The sequence below is a fragment of the Molothrus ater genome, chromosome 2 (genome assembly GCF_012460135.2).
Source record: "Molothrus ater isolate BHLD 08-10-18 breed brown headed cowbird chromosome 2, BPBGC_Mater_1.1, whole genome shotgun sequence".
In the NCBI taxonomy this organism is placed as follows: Eukaryota; Metazoa; Chordata; class Aves; order Passeriformes; family Icteridae; genus Molothrus; species Molothrus ater.
This window is the reverse complement of record NC_050479.2, coordinates 91050648-91075207: the sequence shown is the minus strand read 5'-3', so window position 1 is coordinate 91075207 and position 24560 is coordinate 91050648. Positions and strand designations below refer to the sequence as shown.

The 24560-nt window shown below is 47.5% G+C and overlaps 1 protein-coding gene across 2 annotated transcripts in view; it reads right to left on the bottom strand.

The window, feature by feature from the left end:
* Positions 1-24560, bottom strand: part of FSTL1 (follistatin like 1) — a 53245-nt gene that overhangs the window by 3387 nt on the left and 25298 nt on the right. For both annotated transcript variants that reach the window (XM_036387958.1, XM_054514041.1), the window contains exons 3-10: positions 11497-11601; positions 10137-10266; positions 8382-8414; positions 6683-6813; positions 3643-3761; positions 2786-2898; positions 1890-2000; positions 95-192 (exon numbers count right to left, since the gene is read on the bottom strand). In XM_036387958.1, the coding sequence (XP_036243851.1) occupies positions 95-192; positions 1890-2000; positions 2786-2898; positions 3643-3761; positions 6683-6813; positions 8382-8414; positions 10137-10266; positions 11497-11601 (840 nt within the window). The remainder of the gene's footprint in view (positions 1-94; positions 193-1889; positions 2001-2785; positions 2899-3642; positions 3762-6682; positions 6814-8381; positions 8415-10136; positions 10267-11496; positions 11602-24560) is intronic.

The window sequence follows — 24560 nt, the reverse complement described above, 5'->3', positions numbered from 1 at the left end:
CTACTTCTAGAAATCTCCAAGTGACAGAAACAGAAGGAACCCATCTGGCAAGGGGAGGCTCAGTGCAAGCAGACCTTCCCAGCTTCATGCTGACCTGATGCTTCTGCAGTTCCTGAACGTATCTGGCCATCTCCTCCTCAGTCAAATCTTGATCAGGTCGATGTCTCTGAGCAGGCATCTTCTCATTCCTCCCTGGAAGCAGAAATGGAGTTTAGTGTTTCACAAATGGGGAATGCAAATTTCAGATGTTGAACCATGAAGAACAAAGAGAGGCAGGTCAGGCACAGCATCCCTCAAGCTTAGGGGAAGCCTTTGCTGGAGGATGGTATGGGTTGGCTTCTTAGAAAGAGAACAGGCCTTGTGGCTGCCTGGGACTTCACAACTTGGATGTGAAATCTGTCCCTGTCTCTCCCTCCCATGTGACTGATAATAAAGCCATGTAGAAGAGGCTGCAAATTATTGAAAAGAAACACCTATAATTAGCTCAAACATCTTGGCCTCTTGTAGGGAAAAAATGGAAGCTCAGTGCTACCCAAGTACAATAACTGATATCTAATGAAGAGGTAATTTTGCTCAATGAAGATGTAACTTGCTGATGTGTTTGATCTGATTCTTCAGTTTCATTATTCCTCTAACAATAGCCTCTAACTCCTCTGCTGCTCTGACATGGGCAGAAAGTCAAGGAATCGTTTTCCCATTGCATGCTTCTGTCATGGATGCAGGGAACAAAGTAGGCTGCAAGAACAGGTGTTGCGTAGCAACTTTGAAGGTTGTTTCTGGGGAGGCAACAGAAAGTGTCTCTCATTCTGTTGCTTAATCTATGACACCTACACACAGCTCCTCTGGCAGCTCTATTAATACTACAGTTGTCTTTTCTCAGGTGAGTTCCTGCTGCTACAGCTAAGTCTGAACTGAGGTGATCCTGAAGCCTCTGCTGCAGAAGATGAGATAAATATGAAAAACTCTGTACATACTGCTGCTGTTTCCCTCTCTTCTATTCTGCCCAAGCTACTGACTATAGATCTGAACCAGTGTACTCCTGGCAGGTCCCACACAGCACTGCAAGGGCCTGGTTTCTAGGGAAGGATATAAAATGATATAAAAAGAGCTGGGTTTCTAGGGGAGAAGGCCAGAGAAATGCAGCACCATGCTAGGAGGTTGGATGTGACTCCTTGGGAAGAACCCATACATTTGCCAACACAGAATAAAGGTGGCATTCCACTGGCCCTGAACTATGTATGAGAAGGTGAAACAGAGAGCTGTTGTTCACAACTGCACGACCTCTCACAATTGTACCGTAGCTGTGCAAGTTTAAGGGCCTTCCAAAGGAGGAGCAAACAACCCTCCCTTACTGTAGCACCATCTCCCTTCATCAGCATTATTCTACAGTTTTTGTGGCAAGAAGCTAGAGTCCTTTCTTGGCATTGGATGAAGGTTCCTATATCCCCTCTTGATCAAGACAGGATCCTAGAGCCTGTTTTACAAATTCCATAAACGCAGATACAGTGAGGATATGGACACATATCCTGACTTGCTCACACCTACATATACAGTAGCAGCCAGTGACCTATTTGGTTTGCACCAGCAGGATGCAGAGTAGCTCTAGTCTGGAAGATTTAGTGCTGAATTTTCATGACACCAAATCCAAACTACAAACCCCATCAGCATTGCCCCAAGCCCAGTTACATAATTTCTGACCTCTGGAACAGTACCAGCTTGGGTTTGACTAACATGGAACAAGTGAGGGTTATGCAGAAACCAGCCATGGAGAAGCTGAGGAAAAGCTGGAGAGAGAAGAACCCTGGATAGCTGGTGCCTTTGGAAGGACACAGAGTGAGAAGTCTTTTGTCCAAACCCACACACAGTAACTTTCTGGGGAGCATACGGACCCTCGCACGTCATTGCGGTGCACACCCAGTTCCCGCAGGCGCAGACGCAGCGGTTGCACTCCACCTGGGTCTCTGCTCCATCCTCGTAGGTCTCATCTTCCAGGGCACACTCTGAAGAGGCACAAAACAAAGGCAGTGCTTGTGAGAGAGCGAGCAGGCTAAAGGAAGCATACTTTGGAGATGCCTTGGTTGAAGGGGAAGCCTTCCTTCCCCCAACCATCAGAAGTTTCCTCATGACTAAAATATTCATGCTGAATTTGATGAGTGAAATCAGCCAAAATATAATTTGGGAAAGTCAAACCCTTTGTTTTTCTTCATCAGAAGAACATATTTCAATTTCTCAATTCCAAATGAAATCTCAGTGTTGGATTTGTTTGAATTTCCTTATTTGTTGCACAAAGAAAAGATCCCCTGAAATGAAAGCTTGGGTTATTCTGATCCAGGTGAGGATAAGTTGGGGAAATGATTTGGAAGGATAGTGAACTTTGAGATGGTCATCAGGGAGGCTCTCTGTGTGAAAGGCAGAGCATAGCAGGACTTTGGTCTGGTCTGACTTTCCTAAGTTATCTGGCCATGAACTCCTCACATGATTGACCTCTGCACTGTTAAATACATGCCTTGATCTTACAAGCATACCATACCCATCCAACCTATGTCCTTGCTGCTAAAATCCAAACCTTTCTTATTACAAGAGCTGCAGGAGCTCTGGGACAGTAAAAGCAGTACTCTCAACAATGCAGAGACAAAGGGTGCTGTTGGATAAGAGGCAGGCATATATTAAAATTATCTCTGGCTGCGGAGTTACAGCACCAGATGTCTGGCCTGAAGCTGCTCTCTTTTCTTTCCTCCCTTCCCAGGACCCCTCTTGTTCCCCAAGATAAGTGAGGAGTTCCTACTTTTCTCTGGTGGGTTGAAGGATGGGCTGAGGCACTTGAGAAATTCATTGAAGCTGAGCTTCCAGTCAGCATTTTCATCTGACAGCTCGATGAGGGCATCTACGCAGAGTCCCCTGAAAGGAAACACAGAGGCTTGTTCTGCACAGGGCTTGTGCTAGGCCAGTGCCTCTCTACTGTCTTCAGAGTGCAGGTGACTAAAAACAGTAATAACTAGGGAGACTCCAAGATGTCTGGCACAAGTGGCTTCTCTAAGGAAACCTCATGGGATACAGAGAAAAGAAGAACAGTCACAAAATACTCTGTCTGGCAGCGGGCTGGGCAGTGGGGGGAATATTCTGAACAGCAGGAATGGGACATCCACATTTGTTGACATCTACATGCTGTCACACAGGTAGAGATGCAAGCACAGCATAACCAGAAGCAGCCTTTTTTTCACACAGTGGCAGACAAAGAAAGAGGGAAACCTCTCAAACTATAGCTGCCTATGAATGGTGTTTTCCCACCATCTTCCTTGCACTAGATGTAGCTATTAGGCAAAAGGAGAGGCAGTCCCCAGGAAAGCTAATTTATTAGGAAATAGAAAGAAGATGACAAATCTTCTGTTACCCAACTCCCTTCTGGCTGCACAAGTGCTACATTTAGGGCAAAAGAGGATTGGAATACGTGCCTAACATGAAGGGTAGAGATAGGACTGCTCCTCTTGTGTGTTCACACCTATTTAAGTTGGAAGCCACTTCATACACAGTTAACTCTGCCAGTGCAAGCCCTAGCTGATATTTACCATGAGTGAATTTCCATCTTCATTCTACCACATCTGCCCCCCTGGCCCTCCCTCTGGCATCCTGTCCACTGCCCACCTGAGCAACTTGTTGGTCTCCTGGTCCATGTAGGTGGTGATGTTGATGGCAGTCTCATTCTGCTCTACAAACTTCAGGAATTCAGTGGAGTCCAAGCGAGAATCACCATCATCAAAGCTCTGTAGGGGAAGATAGGAAGATGTGAGAAGCTCTCATTTATCAGTTCAAAGTACCCCTTCCTTCTTCCACTTCCATACCTACATAGCATTTTGAAGCTTTAGTGAGACAAGTTCCATTATCCCTGTTTTTCACAAAGAAAGAGGCTCAGAGAAAAGCAGCAACATATCCACATTAGCCTCAGAATAAGAGAGAAATGATCCTAGCCTTGTTCTCACAGATAAGCTACACTGCCTCTCATTCACCTCCTGCTGCTTGATTTATGGCTCTAACCCTATTTCTTCTCTTTGTTTCAGCCAGCTCTTAGCTTTCTTATATACCTCCTGCCTTAGAGCACACCAGCTGCATTCAAGGAGGTGTCAGCTTTCCAATATGTGTAAATCCAAAGCTGTGCCTAGACTCTGACAGTGACAAAAGGGAAAAATCACAGGAAGCAATTTTCTGCTGATACCAGGGAAAAAATTTAATGCAATAGCACAACACCTCACCATCAACTTCTTAAGGTCCTGACAAGACTCCTGGCACTGAAGAGCAGCAGTTTTAGCCCCAAAATCCTGGCTGTACTCCCAAAGAAGTAATTGCATTTTGCTTTCCTGTTTGGAGATGTGACACCGCAGTGCTGGGCACTCAGCAGGATCTGCTGTGCCCCCTCAGAGACAGCTGCATTGCTGTGAGTGGAAAATTAATCCTGCACACAGACTGCTGCCACCTAATTTTTGCTGTGTGATTGGGGCAGGTCGCTGTGGCTCCTTGTGCAGTGCTCTCAGGAATGCTGGAATAGACACTGCCTGTTGTTACCTCTGTGTGTTTCAGGAGAAACATCTAGGGCTAGGGAAACAATCCTGTGTAACTGCTCCACATGTCAACTTCCACTAGACTTTGAAGCCTCTTGTCCTGCTTTTTATTGTCAAAATGACTGCAGTTCTCTTAATGACCCAGACTGTTAAGTGAGTTTTCTTGCCTTTCAAAGTTATGGTCTACATTAAGGCATTCCCACAGAGATTCTCCAAAATGGAGCAGCTTCCCACTACCACTCTTGCTCCTCTTGAAATAATGTCCTTCAAGGTCATGACCTGCCTGACGAACAAAGCACATCCCAGTGAGCCCCACAAGTCAGGCTTCCAGAAGGGAAGTAGCTTAATGCCACATCTACAAACCTCCCCATCAAGGAGAAAAGGGAAAAGCTTCATTTCAACTATGCCTCCAGTGTTTCCTACATGCAGCACAGGAATCATGCAGGGCATGAAGAGCCCCACAGCTTGGCATGAAAAAATTCCTCCAGTAACAGCAGACACTCATTGCTGACACAAATTTCTCTATGTATGAAGCCATTTAGTTTGCTTTGCCTTGATTTGTCCCAAGTTGCTCCAAACTCTGAATTCTGCTTTAAAAATGTTTCAAAGCTTAAAGAATAAGGTAGTTGAAAAGGTGGATTATCACCTGATAGAGAATCACAGAATCATTAAAGTTGGAAAAGATCTCCAAGATCATCAGCCTTTGATTGAAAACCACCTTATCAACTAAACCACAGCAGCAAGTGCCACATCCAGTTGTTTCTTGAACCCTTCCAGGGATGGTGACTCCACCACCTCCCTTTGCAGCCATTGTTTCCCCAGCCTGTAATTCTGCCTGGGATTGTTGTGACCCAAATGCAGGACCTGACATTTGCCCTTACTGAACCTCATACTGTTGACCTTGGCCATGGAAATTCTTCCTTTGGTACAAGCAGAGGTATTTCTTTGCCATAAGATCTCTCACCCATTGGCTGGGATCAGTGCTCTAGAAAAAGTGGGACAGTAAAGAGAACGTGAGGCTCCCTGCCTCTGAGCTCAGCCTCAGGATATCACCAGCACGCTGACAGGCGTGGGGACAGTGGGTGTGAACGGCTTGTGTGGTGACAGTCGAACAAGCCTGTGGCTGGCTCATGCATTTCAGCAAAGCCTATGACCTGGGGAGACCCTGCAAAAGTGGCTGGGGACAGCATATTTGCAGGCAGAGGGACAAACACAGGACACTGCTGCTTTTTGGTGCTGGCAGGCACTGACAGGAGCGCCCAGGGCAGTGGATTTCCACTGCAAATGTGAGGATGTTCTGTGGAGCGAGGGGACCAGCTCCTCTGTCTCACCAGGGGGTGCCATTGCCATGGCAGATTTGCTTGCAGTGCTAACTCCTGTCAGGCACCATTAATCTCTGGCTGTCAACAGCTCATGATTTAAATGCTATCCCCTCTTCCCACCTGCTCCTCCAGCTTCATCCTGAATGCTTTGAAGTCTCTGTCAGGAGCCAGGCGTGAGGGGGAGGGACACAGCAGTGCATGTGGCAGGAGCATGGGAGAAGCTTGGGATCTGCTGGTGGGGTGAGGGATAGACTGACAGGGAGGAGGGAGGAACAGGATTATTGCAAGGCCCAAGACTCAAGTGGCTTTCACTCTGCAGAGAACTAGGGAACTGCCAGCTCTCAGCCACAACTGGGACATATTCCTTGAAGCCCCCAAATGTCCCTTATACCCATCTCAGCATGGCCTTGGGACTATCTAGGCCAAAAAATCAGCAGCCCCTGCCACAGTTTCCTGCATTTCCAGCACTTTCCCTTCTTTTCCTCTGGCATTTTACCCAAGATTAGTTCTCTACTCTGCTACAGGCATATGAGGCTTGCCCTCTTCCTTTTCCCCAGGGCAGGTCAGACACCAGGAATCAAAGATGCTCCACATCTGGTTGGCACAAGCTGTGTCAATGCCTCAGTCAGTGGCTGCTGCAGGCAGCCCATGACACATCAGGCTGTAGGACGTATCAGATCCCTCTGGTCCCCAGCTCAACAGGCATATCACACACTGGAACCTCTCAGCTGGGGGCACAGCAGCTGTAATGCAGTGACAAGGCAAGAAATGTTGTCTGGGCTTTGAGGCAGGTGCTGCCCTACTTGCCTTGAAATATTTGTCCAGGACTTCACTGTAGTTACTGCCCTTGGAGAACCACCCATCTGGGATAATCTCAGCTTCCAGCCACTGGATGACCCGGCGACGAAGCTCGTCCCTGTCCGACTGGTAGCAGACAACTGTGATGGGAGACAGTGCAGCAGAAGGAAAAACAAGAGTGAGAGAAATCAAGCTGGCAGGGAGATCACAAAGAGAGGACTGGAAATAAAAGCCAGCCAGCTCGCCCTGATGGCAGCTTGCAGCCCCTCGGTCCAGTCCTTGGAGTTACATCACTGCCAGATCCAAGCAGATATGTCATGTGCTGAATAGTGGATGGGCTGTTGGTGACACCATGTGGCACGGCTGGAAAACAACACTCCTGCCAAAGCTCTTCCTTCCTATTCCTGAAGCTTGTGGAAGAACAACCCGGAGCTGACTCATCTTGGTGTGAAGAGTCCCAGACTGAGGGAGGAAGGTAACTGACAGTGTCCCCAGGCTTCCCGACACTGCGTAGAATTGTCATTCAGCTGTCAACCCTGAAATACCAAAACCTCTATCCTCTGCAAGGGGGAAATCCAGACTAAGCAAGCCTTTCTACCACCCCGTCTCCAAGACTTGAATTTTAGAGCCTACTATCTCACGAAATACTGTTTCTTCAAAGCCCTGGTTTGTCCACTCTGACTGGAAATGAGAGGGAGTCAGGTTGGGCTTATTCATTCACAGTGCTTGCCAGTGTCACAGGTTTCTCCAGAGCAGTTATCACTTTGTGTGCTAGTACAAGCTGTGATTTAGAAACAAAACTGAAAGCCTAGCTGGGAATTATCACACCTGCCCAATGGTCAGCAAAGCCAGAAAAGGAATCAGTGTGCATTCATGTCACTTGCACACACTAAGGATCTTCTGAATCCAGTGACTACTATCACAAGCAGATGGAGAGATGAAAAAAAATCAGCTCTATAGGGATTCTGCATGTTTCATTTTGTACTTCTTTAAAACTGCTTTAGGGTGGTGGCTGTGCTCTGACATGGTCCTTCCTCTTTAGTTTGTGTGAGAGTTTGCTCTCATCTGTCATAGGAAGTTAAAGTTGATGATTATACAGTTCCAGTATTTAGAGGTCATGAATAGGAAAAGGATCTCATGATGACAAGCCATGGCCCTAAAATCCACTGTTAAGTACACATGGCAATACATAAGGGGAGAAACCAAGCACAGGGAATCGAAGAGACTTAAAATTTAGGTGATCATAGAATCATTTAGATTAGAAGAGACTCAAGATCATCTTGGTTGGCTGATGGTAGAGGCAGTCCAGCTGTACCTCCTGACTCTCTGCCTCTGCACCCATTGGTTCATGACTCCTAAAGCAAAGTTTCCTTTTAAAAGAGTGCTCCATCCCTCAGTCTGGGTGACGAACACTGTTTGAGTCCCTGGGGGCAAACTGGGTTTCATTGCACCTAGTCTATGCTGAGTCCCTGAGACATCCCAGCACAGTGAAAAGCGCGGGAGATGAATGAGCTCTGAAAGGTTACTCAAGAGTAAAGAGCTGGGCAATGACCTTTCAGCTGATTTATCAACTCAGACTCTTCTACAGCCCATGCAGGATATGCTTTTTACACAGAGTTCTGCACCCCCCCCAGCACACCCTCTGCCCATCTCCCAGAGCATACAAATTCATACAGAGGCCTCAGCCAAACAGGACACAGCTTCTTACCTGGACTTGCAGCTGGATTCTCAGACTTCTTTTCTGTTAATGGAAAGACAGAAGAGGACATTTCTGATGCAGTGTGAAGCAATACAAATCTCTTCCCACCATGGGTAAAAGCAGAAGAACCTGGGAGTCTTTGGGTATATGAGGGCCACATACATGATTGAGGAGCTGGAATCCCTGGACCATGAGGAGATACTGAAGACAGTTTAGACCAAAGAATTGAAGGCTCAGGGACAATCTCATCAATATTTATAAATCTGATGGAAGGAAATGAGGAAGACTGCACCAGACTTTTATCCATGGTATTCAGTGAGAGGGTAAGAGACAGTGGGCACACATTTAAACACATGAAACTCTGTCTGAACACAAGAAAACCATGCAGCTGCTGTGTGTGTGTGTGTGTGTGTGTGTGTGTGTGTGTGTGTGTGTATGTGTGTGTGTGTGTTAAACAGGCCCACTGATGAGGCAAAATCCTTGCTCCTAAAGTTATTGAGGTTCTTAGGAACATGGATGATAGTATTGGTTTTAGGAGTTTATCCTCAGAGCATGACTTTTCCTCAGCAGTTAAACTGGGACACTTACCTGGCTGAATCCAAAAGCTTAGAGTGAGGCAGCAGGAGCAAAAGGTTGCCCTGCTCTCCTGAGTGCCACACTCCCAGAAGCTTGGGGAGACAATAGCTCCAAGGTCCCACCACAGTCAAGGTGTCAGGATTTTGAGTGCACTAATGAGGGCCTTAATGACCCTGCTGGCCTCACCTAGAGCCTCCATCCAAACTCTCTAATCATGAACCATGAGGCTCCATTTCATATCTGATTCCTCAACTCCTAGTCCTTGCCTGTGATTATCATGTTGTAGCCATGCCTGTCTCCAGCTCTGTTACAACCACTCTCTTCCATAGACTGTTGATCCAGGCTTTGACCTGGTGACTGATCTCAGCCCTGCTATGTAGCAGGCACAGGGTCTGCAGGGGCCCTGTGGCAAGCAGAAGCCTAGAGATAGGAAATGCCAAGTCATGGTGAATAGCTAGAAGCCCTATTCCGCCTTTGGACCCCTGCTTATCTCTCTGTAACTCTATAGGTCACTTTCCTCTAACCCTTGCCATTAGACCATTTCTGATCCCCCTATACCCTATATAAAGGGCTGTTTTAGCTCCGTTCTGGTAGAAGAGCTGTCACTGGAACCCTTCACAGAAGATTCAATTAAGACATCACTGTGGAACTCTAAATGGCCTTCTCCTCTCTCTCCCTGTGTCTGCCTGCCTAGGCACCTAGCAAGCTGAGAGCTGAAATCACAATGAGCTGATAATCACTAAAGAGCTGATATCCCTTAAGCTTGCTAAGGTTGCCTGCAGCTGAGAGCTGCTTGGGAATCAGACAGTGTGTCCCAAACAGGACTGCACTATCCGGACCCTGTGCAGCCTGCTGGGGACACCCTGAACCCAGCAGGAGGCCGAATTAACGCCGCAGACTGCATCACTATGAGCTCGTCTGGCTCTTGTCTGATTCTGGTTACCGGAATCACCAGTCCTGACTTCACAACTTGATTTCAGGCCTGCTTCATCACTGCCAGCTTGCCTGGTCATCTGGACTCTTGCTTGAATCTGGCTCCTGTTCAGAGGCTTGCCTTGTTTACCCCACTCAGCAACTGTGAGACAAGGTCTTGCTGGTGAGGCCTCTGCCTTGCCTTGTTCTCATGCCATGCTTCCCTTCCAGCTCTTCGTCCCTGAGAGTGTATCCAGCCCTCCTTGCCAGGGTTACCTTTGCAGTGGCCATCATAATCCACCTGGATCTTGGAGCCGGTGAGGCAGGCGTCACGGTGCAGCTCACAGTGGTTCAGGTACGTCTTGCCATTGCTCCCACACACAGGCCTCTTGTGAGGTTTGCATTTCTGTGGGAGAGCCAGAGAACACAGCCTTTCACCCACCTCCTTGGGACAGCTCGGTGAGTCCAACCATAGCCCAGCTCAGGAGAAGTCCTTGGCCTAGTCCCCTTGGCCCTGTGTTTGGAGCAGGCTAACTCACCCATCATAAACCCAGGAAAACCCACACAGGGAGGTCTGTGGGTGTGAGTTCAAAGGCCTCACTTCATCCCAGTTTCCATCATCACCAGCATGACAGGAGTCTTTCTGAAAGTAGACCCCTGCAGATAAATCAGTGCTCAGCATAAATATGGAACATAATCCTGCAATTGCTGCTCCATGTGCCGTGGCCATGCCTGCCCAGAGGTGTTTCTGTGCCTCTGGTCTCTGCACCTGCGCTTGCTTGGCTCCATTGCATCTCTCTGCAGACTCTGCTCCACCCTTCTGCAACCAAATGGCACAATAAGCCATGAGCCATGAACAAACAGCACAGCCCAAAGCAAAGAGAGTTCACCAGTGCCACTGTTCAGGCTATGAGCTTCTCTCTTCTGTTCCTTTTGGTCTGGTCAAGCCTACCCAGAGTGACAGACTCTCTTCCTACTAACAGAGCATTTCACCCTCCAGTGCCCAGGCTGGTCATGCCAGAGCTGCAAGCTCTGAGGGAAGGGGGAACAAAGAGCCACATGGCCATTCCCAGGAGCCAGGCAGAAATGTTTTGAAGGCACAGAGCAGAGCACAGTAGGGAGACATTGTGTCCCTACAGCTGGGAAAGACTCTTCTAATCATCTCTGACTCCCTGCTGGATACAGCCATTCATCCTTACAGCACTCTACCACAATTATTTCCATTTTACAAAAGCTGATTTTTAGTAGGGTGCTTGTAACCTCCTCAAACAAGGCGCCAGTGAGGTCAGGCTGTCTTGGAGCTCACAGACCACTCCCTAGAGTGCCCTTCAAAGACAGCTGCACATCCATACCCCCCTGGGCTTTCCCAACAAAAGTCTCCTGTGCGTGTAAAGACCCTAGGCAGTCCTGCAAGCAGCACAGCTGTGAGTCCCAGACTATATCTACCCTGTAGGGCTATTCCCCCCCACAACACTGGAAACAGTCCTGCTGTTTGAAGAGCCACTCTGAATTTGCAGCTGCTTCAAAACAGCCATAGCCTTGTTCCACCACGGGATCCTTCCAGTGACAGAAACCCATCTGGGGGGTGATGGTGGTGCCACCTGTCCCAGACACAGAACCTGTGCTGCTCCCATACCTCAATGCAGAGGCAGGTTGGCTCTCCCTTCTCTGTCACTGCACACTCACGCCCAGCTCCACAGAAAACATTGGCACAGATTTTAGATTTGCTCCTTGGCTCTTCCTGCAAGATACAAAGTCAGAGACACAAAATACATCATTCTCCACAAGAGTAACAACACAGTTAAAAAAAATAGCACATTTAACTGGTATCAGGACCAAAAGGTACCACGGTGTTAAGGTGGGGGTGACAGAACAAGAGAGACATGACTTCAATAGATGGACAGCTCAGACAATAAGAAGCAGCAGACACAAGAACAAGGGCTACAGTCCCAAGAATACAGGGTTTCCTTCAGGTCATTCCTGGAAAATCACCTGGGAGAAGTGGAGCAAACATGAGCAAGAGGAAGTCTAGCATGAATGGCAAGAATAATTTGCTCATGTCAAGGACTGCTGTCTTTAAAATTTCTTTTCACAGAGGGTAGGGAGCAGAAATGTCTTTGCTTGAGACACTTAGGAAGAAGGTGAACATATCCCTAGAGAAAGGTACAATACAAACAGGCAGAAAAATTGTCATCAGGCACCAGATAATGTCCTTGTCACAAAAAACTGGACCCATTATCTTGCTTTCACTAGTTAAGATCAAACACTTTAAAGGAAGAACACTGTCATGGTGAGATAATTATCCAGTAATCCTCCCATAATGAAAATTCCTTCCTGATTCCTGACAGCCTGCAGTTGACTTATGTCCTGCAGCACAATTTATATGCTTTACAGTTTTCTCCTAGCCAAAGTCATCACAAGTATTGTTGTTCACATAACTGTCAGATATTTTCTTTTTTTTTTTTTTATGTCCCACAGCATTCCTAAACTGGTGACACCTAGTGTGGAATATTTCCATAGTTTAATCATACAACTACCATTTATTTTTATCCATTTAATGCCTTTTTTAATAGACTTTTAAAAGAGAAGATAGTTCCAGGGTTCAGACTTTGAAGAGCCTGGCTTAATTCCCTGCTTTGTCATTAATTTCCTTTGTGACTCTCATTTCACCTGACATTTTCCACCTGTATGTTGAGTATCTGGTTTATGCCAGCCAACTGGCTTCTGCAACAGTTTTACATCAGAAAGAAGATTGAGGAATGAAAAATAATCAGTGAGATAAGTCAATCACATCTGCTGTGTTTCTTCCCTCTAATACAAAAATGTTTTTTCACTTCTCATCAGAGTATTATTCTTATACTCTGCTCATTTGTGGCATCTTTGTACCTATATCCCTTACTTTTGAAAATAGGCGATGAAAAAGGAACAGAATTTGTCGGAAGAGCAAGCATTATTGACAAATGCTGAACACATTTTTTCCTCCTGTTTGTTCTTTATTCTAGATTTTTGTTTGTTTTGCTTTCAAACCACAATTTCACAGAGAGGTTCTGTCTTTACTGAACAGCCCACAGAGGCAGCCAGATCATTTTCTGAATAACCTTGCTCTGGTCTTCAGAATAGTTTGTTTGCTGGCCTACTGCACAATTCATCAAACCTGAGAAGGTCTTTTCAAAGCACTGCAGGAATCCCTCCAGGTTCACATAGTGACAAACATCTTTTGGATTCTCTGCAGGAGTTCCTATTTTGCTGTTTATTCTGTCAAATACAGTGTTTGGACATGCCAGTCTTAGCTGAGAAATGTATTCCATGTCCCAGGCCTGTTCTCCCCATGAAGACAGCATCACCCTCCTTCTGCCTTTTCATCTCCTTTCACATTTTGTTTCTGAGCTACAAGCGACACACTATCCCTTCTCCTGCATCCAGCTCTCTCCAGCCACCTTCCAGGGGAGGGCTGGGGTAAATGAACCAGGCGCTTCTGGGGTGGCATGGAACAGTGGGAGTACTTCACTGCACAAAGCAACCTCATGCAGCTCAGGGCAGGGAAGGAGGAATAGCTCATTTTGAAAAATGCACAAAGAAAAACCCAAATTGTCCAAGGCTAGAGTCTGACTTTGGGCACTCACACACCTAAAATGCAACATGGCTACCAAAGTGCTGATCCATTTAGAGGAGTTTTGAACAACTTGTCAATCCCTTCAAGCAGTCAAAGAGAGAAAAAATCAGCTGGGCACAGCTTTGAATGGCCACCCAGTGAGGTCAGTAATCCAGTTGCCTGCAATAGATGGCAGTACTCTGCCTCTCCCATGGACAGGCAGGACTGCCAGCAGCCACCTCCCGTCCATGCCCGCCAATGCCAAACCTGGCTTTTCATTCCTGGCTGGGACTTAGGGCACTGCTGGCCTCAATGCAATGCAGCTGGCCTCAACAACCATCTGCAGTGCCCAACTTCAGATTGCTGGACTCCTCTCCCCAAGGGAGCTCACTTGGAAACCCAGTCTCCAATGGGGCCATCCACAGCTCCCTCCCAGCTAGTGCTAAAGCCCAGGAACCATCCCACAGCTCTTCCATTGCAACCTGGGATGGGGATGCTGGCAGGGTGATATTACCAGAACAGCTTCTGAAGACACTCTGCCACCTGCCAGGCTAGAAGGCCACATTACTCTGATTTTTCTTATTAATCAAAGCCACACAATTTTCTGGTTGCTTCTTCTTATTGCCTTAAGTTCCCCTAGGCTGGCAGGGTGTTGGGGCTGATTGCCACATTCCAGCATGGCTTTATCCACCTCAGGATTCAGCCAGAGGAAGAAATGAAGCAAGCTGCTCTGCCTGCCTGCCCTCTCATTCTGGCACAGGGTTTCTCAAACCCAGCTGTGGCATACCACAGGGTGGGAGCTCTTTCTAGCAGCTCCTGGCTGCCTTCCCAGCAAATGTGGGAGTCTCCTGTGCACAACTGACAGTGTAACAGAGACAGAGGTGGATGACTTGGATGAGTACACTGAGGGTCTGCAAATGAGGCTTTATAATCTCCCAATTCTCTGGTGATCTCCCAGAATCTACCAGCCAAACTGGTTTCTTGTGAGAGATACTCTGATCTTACCTTGGATCTTGTCATGTTTGCTTTTTATAAAGCTTCACCCACTGAAGTGAGTGAGTGAGGCAGCTGCCACTTTAATATTAAATAGCCATCCTTGCACCTGCCTTGTAAAAGCTTGAAAATATAAACCACAAATTTTTTAAATTTAAAATTCTAAAAAAAGACTCCACAGTGTTTCAACATCATTGCCATTAAACTAATTAAAATCAGGATTTCCTGGGATCACAGCTTTTACACTGCTTTGTCTCTGAGAGCTGCCATTGCCTTTTCTGTCATCCTGTGCTTGGGAAGTGTCACCCGTTCCAGTCCACAGCGTGCTCGGGCAGGCAGAAGGGAAAGGGCAGAGAGTTGTTATTAATTGCTGCACGGTGGCATTTCCACTGCAAGCCTTGGCAAGGCAGTTCCTCTCTTCTGCCTCGAGTGAGGTGCCCAAGCTCTCTCTCTCTCTTTTAGGTACTCCTCTGCCGCCCAGAGAGCAAGTGGGAAGGTGCAAAAGCAGCAAGGATGAAGCCAGGGCAGGAGCGCCTGTGCCTTTGGAATGTCTGCCACAACACAGGGGCACTCTGACCCTTCCCCCTGCAGGGGCACGACCTTCTCAGACATCTTCTCTGGCAAAGACCATGGAGAATGCTCTTCTCAACAGCTCAAGGGCCAGAAGTTCAGGGCAGCTGGGTAGCGTCATGTATGCATAGCCCAGCTTGTCTACTGAATGGGAATGGGAATGCACAATGCTTTTGGAGGGCTGGGAAATGTAACCCCGTGGATGAAGGTTCGTGCATGTTAACAGGCAAACACTAAGCAGAAGACCTGAGCTGACAGTGCAGAGAGTCACATGCAATGCCTCTGCCTCAGCTGTTGTCTCCTGAGGAGGAAAAAGACATTTCCAAGGCACCCGCAGGCAAAAGCCAGAGGCAATGCCAGTGGTGAAGGATCACCATAGCAACCAGCAATGCAGGGCCTCAAGGTGGAGAGCTAAAATTAGGAAATTAGGCAGTGGAAAAGGCTGTTTCTCATCTCTGGCAGCATCTGGTGCTGAGAAGTTGGACCCCCAACACAGAGTAAGCACAGACATCCGGAGCATTTCCGAGTCCCTGCTGGCACCCGGCTGTCCAGGACTGAGTGTGACTTGACACACCAAGGCAGTGCCAGGTCTGCACAGGATCCCAAGGTCCTGCCAGGTGCTGTGCCTGCTCTGCACTGGTGGGACTGCATGGAAACAGTGCAGTGTCTGCAGTGAGATACGAATGATTGTACGCATGACAGAAAAGAGGTATCACGGCTCCTTGCCTTTGCAAGGGAACTGCCCAACTCTCCCTTGGCTGCCTCCTCCCCTGGCCCCTACTGAGCCATGACTGTCTGGTGTCCCTTGGTGGGAACTGGGACTTTCCCAACCAGCCTGTGAAAGTTGAAACCACGAACAATTCAATGACAAAACACCTCTGTAAGGAAGAAGAAGATTCCACCTGCAGAGAAGAGCTGTGCACACAGCTCCATGTCCACAGTGCCCTACAGCCCGAAGAGAGCAGCAGGGATTACTGCCATTACACATGTTCTGGGAAACAAGCAGAAAGACAAGATGGGGAGTTAATATGCTTTACAACAACCCCTCATACTGGCTTGTTTTCTGCATATCTTTCCACAGAAAATCTCCTCTTTGAGACCTCAAAAGTCTTTTTCTCAGCAGCCCATACTGCATTGGAGAAATACTACCTACTGTCCTGCTCCTATTCATACAAGTAACAACCTTTTCTGGTATCAGCAGTGAGGGCAGGTCCTTTCTTCTTTTGGCATCACTTTCTGGAAATACATAAAATTACTTGACCCTCACATAATGCTCTGTGCTCTTGGCTGTAAAATCAAGGTTTTGTGGTTTTGCCTTGCATGATGTGCACGGAAATCAAAGCGCTCTAAAGCTGGAGCACTGAAAACTCCTATGGGAGGCAATCCCATGCATTATACAAACTTGAGTATTACACAGAGAAGGCAAAACTAAAGGGCACCAAAATGATGTCTGGGATTGCAAGACATGCACAGATTCTCATGCCTCAGGGAAGGCAGCAGCAAAACCTGGCTGCAAGTTTTCTGATATAATCAGTACAGTTCACAGTAGACTCCCCTCCATGCAGCAGAGAGAAATAAGCTGTGCAGCTACGTATTTCTGCCAGTTGTCCCTACATCTTCACATTCACATCCCTTTTGCCTGTTGCCTGCCACAACTAACAGGGGAGTAGGGATGTAAGGAATCTCTGAACATGCCAAGGTACTACCCATAAACTGCATAGCCTGTATAATATCTAAACCAACTCAACATCCAGCCATGAAATATAGCGCCTTGTCTAGCTGTTGTCTTGGCAATGTTTGCTTCTGAATGCAGAAAGATTTGGAAACACAAGGCAGTAGGTTAATGATGCAGAAAGCTGAGATAAGCTATGTCTTCCCTCCACTCCTGTTGTGGAGCTGGGAGGGAGAAGCATTGTGCTGCAACATTCAAAAAGAGAGAGCTGGGCAGCAGAGCAGCTCAGGAGGGAGCCAGGAAAATTTACAAACTCCTGTACAGTGATGGCACTGAGAAAGCATTTGGCTTATGCGTTTCATCCCATTACTCAAGTGTTTCTCCTGTTCTTTCGGCAGCAGTGTCCTCCTGCAGAGGGCCAGGGGGACAAGATCCCATGTTCACTGAGGGCACGAAGGGGCAGCCAGCTTGTCACCTCTGGTCATTTGTGCAGCTGGTTCTGGCAGCACGTTTGTCCTGTTGTTTTGGTTTGCAACTAACAAGCAAAGCACTTGTTCCTCCCTGCAAACCTGACCCAATTCCTGTGGCAGCTCCCTGGATCCACTAACACTCTGGTGTGATGGGGCGGAAATTTGGCAGCAGCATAAACTGAGCAGATTAGCGTGAAACAAGCAGGCACCCTGACACTGGGCTTGCCATAAATAGATAGGTAAGGTGACCATTACAGTTTTCCTTCCTTTAGGCTACTGCCTCAGGTTGGAAGAAAATCCACACAAATTATCTTAAATTCTTACTTGGAAGGCTTGAGTTTCATTTAGCAAAAAAAAAAGACAGTGATAAGCCCAGCAATCGGGGATTGAATCATGCTATTCAGCTCTCCAAAAAAACCAGACATTATCAGGACAATCCCAGGACATCATCGCTATTGGAATGGTACAATAGGCTGTGGAATAACACATACTCTACTTTGGAATGAAACCTCCTGCCAGAGGTTGCTGTGCACACTGGTGCAAGGTCATCTCTTGAACGCTTTTTTTGGTCAAAGTGGCACCCTCTGGAACTCCTCCCTCCCCTGCTGCAGGGGTTCCCCACCTGTCTCTGGAAGGCACATGGTGCATGTCCTGCTCACACCAGCGAAGGTGTTGCTAGGCAGCTGGAAAGGCTCAAAACCAGGCTATCCCTGAGCTAGGTAGTCAAAAAAGAAGAGATGTTTGTCAGGCAAAGTCTGGACCAGGGCTGGATTCCCCAAGGGAGTGTGACCAGTTGCATTTGACAATGTTCCCTCGACATTCCCAATGCTAACAATATCCTATTTGAAGGGTGTCAATATGGGGTCTGTGCTGGATGCAGAGGGGTCCAGTGCCATTTAAACTGCAGGATTCCCCCTCCCCTAATTCCTAAAGCCATCCTGTGAGCGGCAGAACTAATGAAGGCCAGTTTCCAACAGCTCGCTCTGCACGGCCTGTCTGTCAGCCAGTTCCAGGGCAGCTCATGGACTCCTTCTTCAGGGGAGGTCTTCACAGGCCCCTCTCATTAAGGCAGTCACCTAGAGTCACAAAACCAGCTGGATGCCATTATCTCGGAGGCCTCCGCTGCTTTATCAGCTGTGCTGGAAACAGGCCCGTAGAGTCAAGGCTTGCTGGAGGCCAGAGACAGGCAGGCAGACACAGCCTGCTGACATCGCCTTGCTTCCTTAGGGAACCAGGCAGTAATTCCTTTTCAGAGCCCCACACAACACTTCTCTGGCTCAGCCTCTCCTCTTGACAGACTCAATGTCACTGCTGCTTGCAGTTCTGAGGACAGATCCTCACTCCAGCCCCCTGCCATGAATCCAGGCCCCCTGCTGTCTCCCTGCCACTGACCCTCGTGCTTCCCCTACCGCATTTTCTTTGTGTTGGAGGACAGACTCCCATCTCCCTTCTGCCCCCTCAGAGCTTCCATCACTAGAGTATTTCAGCCAGCTTCAATCAAGGGCTGTGAACAGAGATCTGGACACAGTGTCGGGAGCTATTGCACTCCCTGTGGAATGCCTGCCATGGAGGACCATGTGCCCCAATCCACCAATACACACACCTAGACATCAGCCAACCCCTCTTTCCAATACTTTGCTCCTATCTCTTTCTATTCTCAACTGACATCTAGGACTGGCTCTCTTAAAACATCAAGTGCAACCCCTTAAAGGCTTTTGAATGCTTGCGAGATGAATATTTAATGGCATCTGACTTTGCTCATGGGAAACAAGCCAGACCATGCATCTCTGCACATGCTAGGAATCAGGGTGTGTTCCCAGAAAATCTGGATGCAGAGAAAAGAAGGCAATAGAGGGAAGGAACTGCAACTCCCAGAGCTCATAGGAGGTTCCCTCTCTGCAAACCCCTACCTCACCCATTTGTGCGATACCCTCCCTGACTTGCTGGCTGCTCAGTCCAGGATCCACGAATCAGATGTGTCCATCATATGTGCATTGAGCAGGAGAGTGGCTGAGGCTCTGAGTGACCTCTGTGATAAAGGGGGCCCATCAGGTCAGTGACCTCTACATGAGGCCATGGAAAAACAACACAGTTTGTGAAAACCTGCTTGTAGGAATTCGTCCATGACTCTGTCAGGGAAAGGGACATGAAGATGTCTGATGCTTGTACTGCTGCTAAAAAAGACTGCCTGGGCAGCATTGCCTTGCAGACATTGGCAGGATGGATACAGAGCTCTACCTCCCCACTGAGCCCTGTGGAGACATGGCCTGGACTGCTGGCAGGAGCAGCAGCCCTTACACACCAGCCATGGCTTTCTCATGTCCCACAGAGAGCAGGCAGAATTTGGTGCCTGCACGGAAAGGGAAGCAAGAACTGGGAAGAAGGAGGGTTTTCTCCCCACAACCTAATCAAGAGCAAAAAGGCATCTGCCAAACAGCTGATGTCTCTTACAGCGTGATGCTGCTGAAACAGTTCCCGAGCCAGGCACACCTCTGGGGGACTCTGCTGCACAAGGGCTCTGTTTTCCCTTTTAAGCTGGAAGGAATGTCTGTGCTCTGGCCCCCACAGCCTCATATTTTCCACCACAAGGCAATGACCGGTGAGGCCCCATTAGGGGAACAATGACATGAGAGTCTGGGGAAGAGGAAATCGCTCCTGCAAACAAGTCTGGAAAATGGCTGCTAGAAGGAAGGGAGCTTGCATCTGGCAGCACTCTCACTCCTGCAGCCTCTCTGCTGCTCAGGCAAAAACACTCCTTATACTCACAGCTTCCAAAATGTCATGGCCCAAAGCTGCACTTCTCTCAGCACTATTCCCTCCACCTATCCCTACAGCACCTCTAGAAGAAGGAGTCTGATTCCCTTCTGCTGCATCATGTGGTGAAATTGCCGGCTTTTCCACAACCACCGGGATCTTTCTTACTAGTGTTGGTCCCAGCATGGAGGCAGGAGTTCAGAGTGTGACTGATTTGTGCATACCAAACAAGCTGAAGAGGCTTCAGCTGTAAGCAGGGCAGAATCAGTCCCACAGGAGGAGAGGATGTGATGCTCTGCTGCACCATGGTTCTCAGAGGGAGGAATCAAGTTAGTCACTTTGTATTTGGATAGAAAAATCACCCTCACACACAGGGAAGCATCTCAGTGCATGTGAAAGGTCCTAAATGAAGTTAGTTCCACAGGGCCTTAGGGATGAGATTGGTGTCATCCTTTCATGTGACAAGACTGGAAAGGAAAGGCCCAAGGTGCAAGACTTGCTCAAGAATGAACAGAAGACAGCAGCTCAGCTCCCTCTGCTCTCTGGTCTGGAGCCAGGACCACTTCAATGAGTGATACACTGTCAGAATTCAGGACATCCCTCTGGCTGTCCTGGATTGCCAGGACCTCTGCCAGGGGGCTCAGAGACCCTGGCACAGAGCCCAAGACACCTGTGACTTTGATTATGACCCATGGAAAAAATTACCAACCTTATATGAGGATCTGCAAGCCATGAAAGTATAAGTAGAATAATAATTAGTTTGTCACAGGGTGGAAAAATAGATTTTTTTGGGTTTTTAGAATCGGGGTTCAGGGGGCAAGATGGAGGAATCTGGGTGCGTCCAGCCTTTCTCCTTCTTCTTGTTGGCCTCCATCTTCTGCTGTGATGTTGGCACTTTGAGATTGGTTTAGAGTAGAAGTTCACTGTCTAACATAGGTGATAGGTATTGGAAAGTAATTGTAAATATTGTATATGTAGTTTTTAGTATAAAAAGATAACACTGCCCCAGGGGCAGGCAGAGTGCCTCTGACTGTCTTGCTGAGCAGACCTTGGCAGGTCAGGAGAAAAAATTTTATAGATAAGGTACAATAAACAACCTTGAGACCGAGAACTGAAGAGCCCTGACTCCTTCTTCGACTGTCGGGCTGGGAAAAAGAGACTTTCTAACGTATCTCGGGGTCACTCTGACCAGCTAGAGTCACGAGAATGCACCAGTTGTACTCCTCATTGAGGTATGATTCTTCTTCCCATATCCTGATTGCCCTGGGCCAGGCTCTATTTTGCCATGGCTGAGCTCCTAGGAATCACAATTCTCCATCCTATTTTGTTTAAAGCAAAAATAAGAACAAGACCAGCATCGACTTCTGAATTCCAGCAGGAGGGTGATGTTCTGTATGTCACAGCACTTACGAGTTGTCAGAGGAAGCCTTTGACAACAGGAGGATGAAGGAGGAAGATGAAGAGTTCACCCTCAGGGCCTCCACACCAGAGAAGAGCTGTGCACCACAAACTATTGCTAGCAACCAAACATGGATGTCATCACCTCTCTCTCTCTCTAAGCACACCCAGGCTCAGCTGTAAAAGGGAGGTTTCTCTGACAGATGGCATTTCCCCAAAGGTGTATGTTCCTTCCTTCATCTGCCCCATTCTGAGGTACACTGACACAGCTGCCTGTTCCCACACCCATTACCCAGTCTGAGGTACTTTGTGCCATATACAACCTCAAATGTTCCCTTTTCAGCCCCTAAATCTGTGTTGACCCACAGCTCATTCTGTATCATGCAGCCCTCTTTTTTCATCCTTCACTCCCCTAATTTCCCACACTCTGAAGTCCTGCAAATTTTACTGGTCCTGCCAGTTAAGTTTTGTTGCCTCTTTTTTCTGACCAGGGATGATTTATTTCTGAATGGAATCCAAATCTGGCACATTTCTCAGCCATCACCTGGCTCCAACAGAGAGGAGGAAAGACTGAGCTAAGCAGTGGGAGGCAAGTTAGAATTTACAACCCTATGGCATATTCACACCCCTTCCAGTAACTGGATACACAGGAGGAATGTAGATTGCAGGAAATGCTGAGGTTTACCAGCAGCCTCCAGCTTCTTGTGCAAGAGTCCTCAGTGGTTTTGTTCCCCTCACTGGGATGGGAATCCAACTGCAATGGATTTGATGATCCCTCTTCCCAGCTCTGTCCCTTAGTCCGTCTTTACTCTCCTTCCACCACAGCACATTGCAAAAAAAGCAATGGAAATTGCTGTGTGAGTGGAGGGAAACACTGAGTCAGCCTCAGTGTGGGAGAGTGAGAACAGAGCTGGACATAAGCCAGTTCTGTACTTCCCATTTTCTATCCTGGCTCAAGGATTTGATCAGCTCCTTGTTAATGCGGAGCAGCTTTGGGTCTGCTCTACCCAATGGCTCTGCTGGAGGCAGCTATGGAAGAGTGAATCCCCAGGGGACAGTGCTCTGTCACAGTCATTTCTCTCCTTTGAAGCTTCTCTACTTCATGCAGTCATGAAATCTCCTTTACCCAGTGAGAACAGTGAGGAAGGCTCAGAAAACCTCTCATTATTAGGCATTATTTTGTGTAGACAACTTTTCTTGGCCTGTGGTATTGAGGGAGCACCCATCCCCTTCCTGAAATCATATAGCTGGGAATGGTTATCAGACTAACAGGAACACCAGAAAATAGAAGTGAAGTAAGGTGAACATGGAAGAGAGGAAAAGTTTGAGTGGGCTGTGGAAGGAACCTGGAGTCTGCTCATCGGTGGTGCATCTGCCAAAAAGGCATGGCTCCATCCAAGGTTAAACTGTGTCCCTGTAGCCAGAGGGAGCTGAAGGCAAGTCTGCCAAAGCTCTACCATGCTGCAGCCTGCAAAGTGCAAACTAGGATTTCAGGAGATGACTTGACAACTGGCAGGTGTGTGCATCTACTGATTAGTATTGGAAAGAGGAGAGAAAAAACTCTGCTGTAAAAACTAAGTGAAAATCCTTGCTGAAACTGGGACATTGGGAAGGCTGCAGAGGTACACAGGGAGAGACACACATGCATGTGTTCACTGCTCTCAGAAACATCACATCAGCAACAAGCAAGTCCCATTAAACTGCAAGGGCAGTCAGTCACCCCACAGCCCCTCACTGAGATCAAGAGTAGCAATGTTGGGCCCCATGTGGGACCCAGCACAAGGGGAACTGTGACCCTAGTTATGTTCAGCATGTTCTTTTCAACTCCTGCTGTCCCTATTATTCTTCAGAAAGCCTCCAGTCAAGTCACCAGCACCTGAAACCATCCCTGTGAAGTGCTAACACCATTTCATGCCTATGCTCAAGAGACTTCCCTCTGAGGTAGGGAAAGCTCTGTAAGTCTCTGACTTACACTTAATGACTGACCTCTTCACTGAGACAGCCAAGAGGAAACTCTGATAAGGCAAGAAGGCCATGAGAAAACTGGCAGCATCACTATGAAATAGGCTACAAAGTAGAGTCACTATGGAAACTGCCACAGTTGGAAGGACAGAGAAAAACTTTCCAAAGTCCCAGGGTTTCCAGCCTTCCCATGGATGCCCCAAGGATGGGTGTCTCTCCAGGCTATCAGCACCACAGCCAACAGTGGCCCCTTTGCCCCTGCACTGCTCCCTGCAGCTTCTGCTGGACCCAATGCCACCCAAGAAGATTGGTCAAACATGGAGGCTTTTTCTTAGGCAAGCTGCTTGCGCTTACACTGGTGTGTCCTTGTGGGTCTCCTGCCTCATTTCTGATTTAACACAGCGTAAACAGAAGGGGAACAAGAGATAATTATGTTGTGTGGACTATCAGTGAGGAAGCTGGATGCTATTTCCCCCAACACCCCTCCTGACCTGGTAGCTTATGATGTGTTGCTTGGAAGATACACCTGTCAGAGCCACAATCCCCCTGCCAGCAGAGGAGCAGTATATAAAATGAAGGGGAAAGTGAAGCAAACAACCTCTGCTGTGCTCATGAGAAATGGCACACCCCATACCTACATGTGTAGTCTTGGGGAGCCAGACTCAGTCATCACCACTTCTGCCAGAGCAGAGCTTCCCTTATGTCCCCATGGCTGACAGCACAGACTTGGCAGCATTTGCAGCCCAAAGGCAATTCTGTGATTAAGAAACAAGAGAAGTGACCATTGATTTCCTATAACTCCTAAATAAGGCTGGGTAACATTTTTCAGACAGAGACCTAATTCACTAGGAAATGCAATTTGAGGTAGACCAAAACTATTTGGAAATTTGTGCCTAGTTCAGGGAGCAGCTTTGATTCCAAAATGATTTCTAAGATGAACTCTTTTCCCTCTCTTATTTTTAAATATATTTCACGAGGTTATGTATGTAAGCTTAAAGGTCAAAGAAAGCAAAATAAAAACATGTTTTGGTAAGCTTAGCAACTGTGTTTGCCCAGCTAATTTTTTTCTGCTGGAAATAAAACATGAATTTCAACTGACCTAAAATGCAGTTTTTGAGTTGACTCTGTGATTCAGCTAGGAAATTAAAAAAACAAAACCAATAAGTTATTCCAATGGCTTTATTCCTATAACATTGTTATTTGGTGTCTAAAGCAACCTATTCTTCTAATTCTTTCATCTCCTTCCATCTGGCTCTTTGTGACTGTGTCTGGAAATAACGAAGAACTGT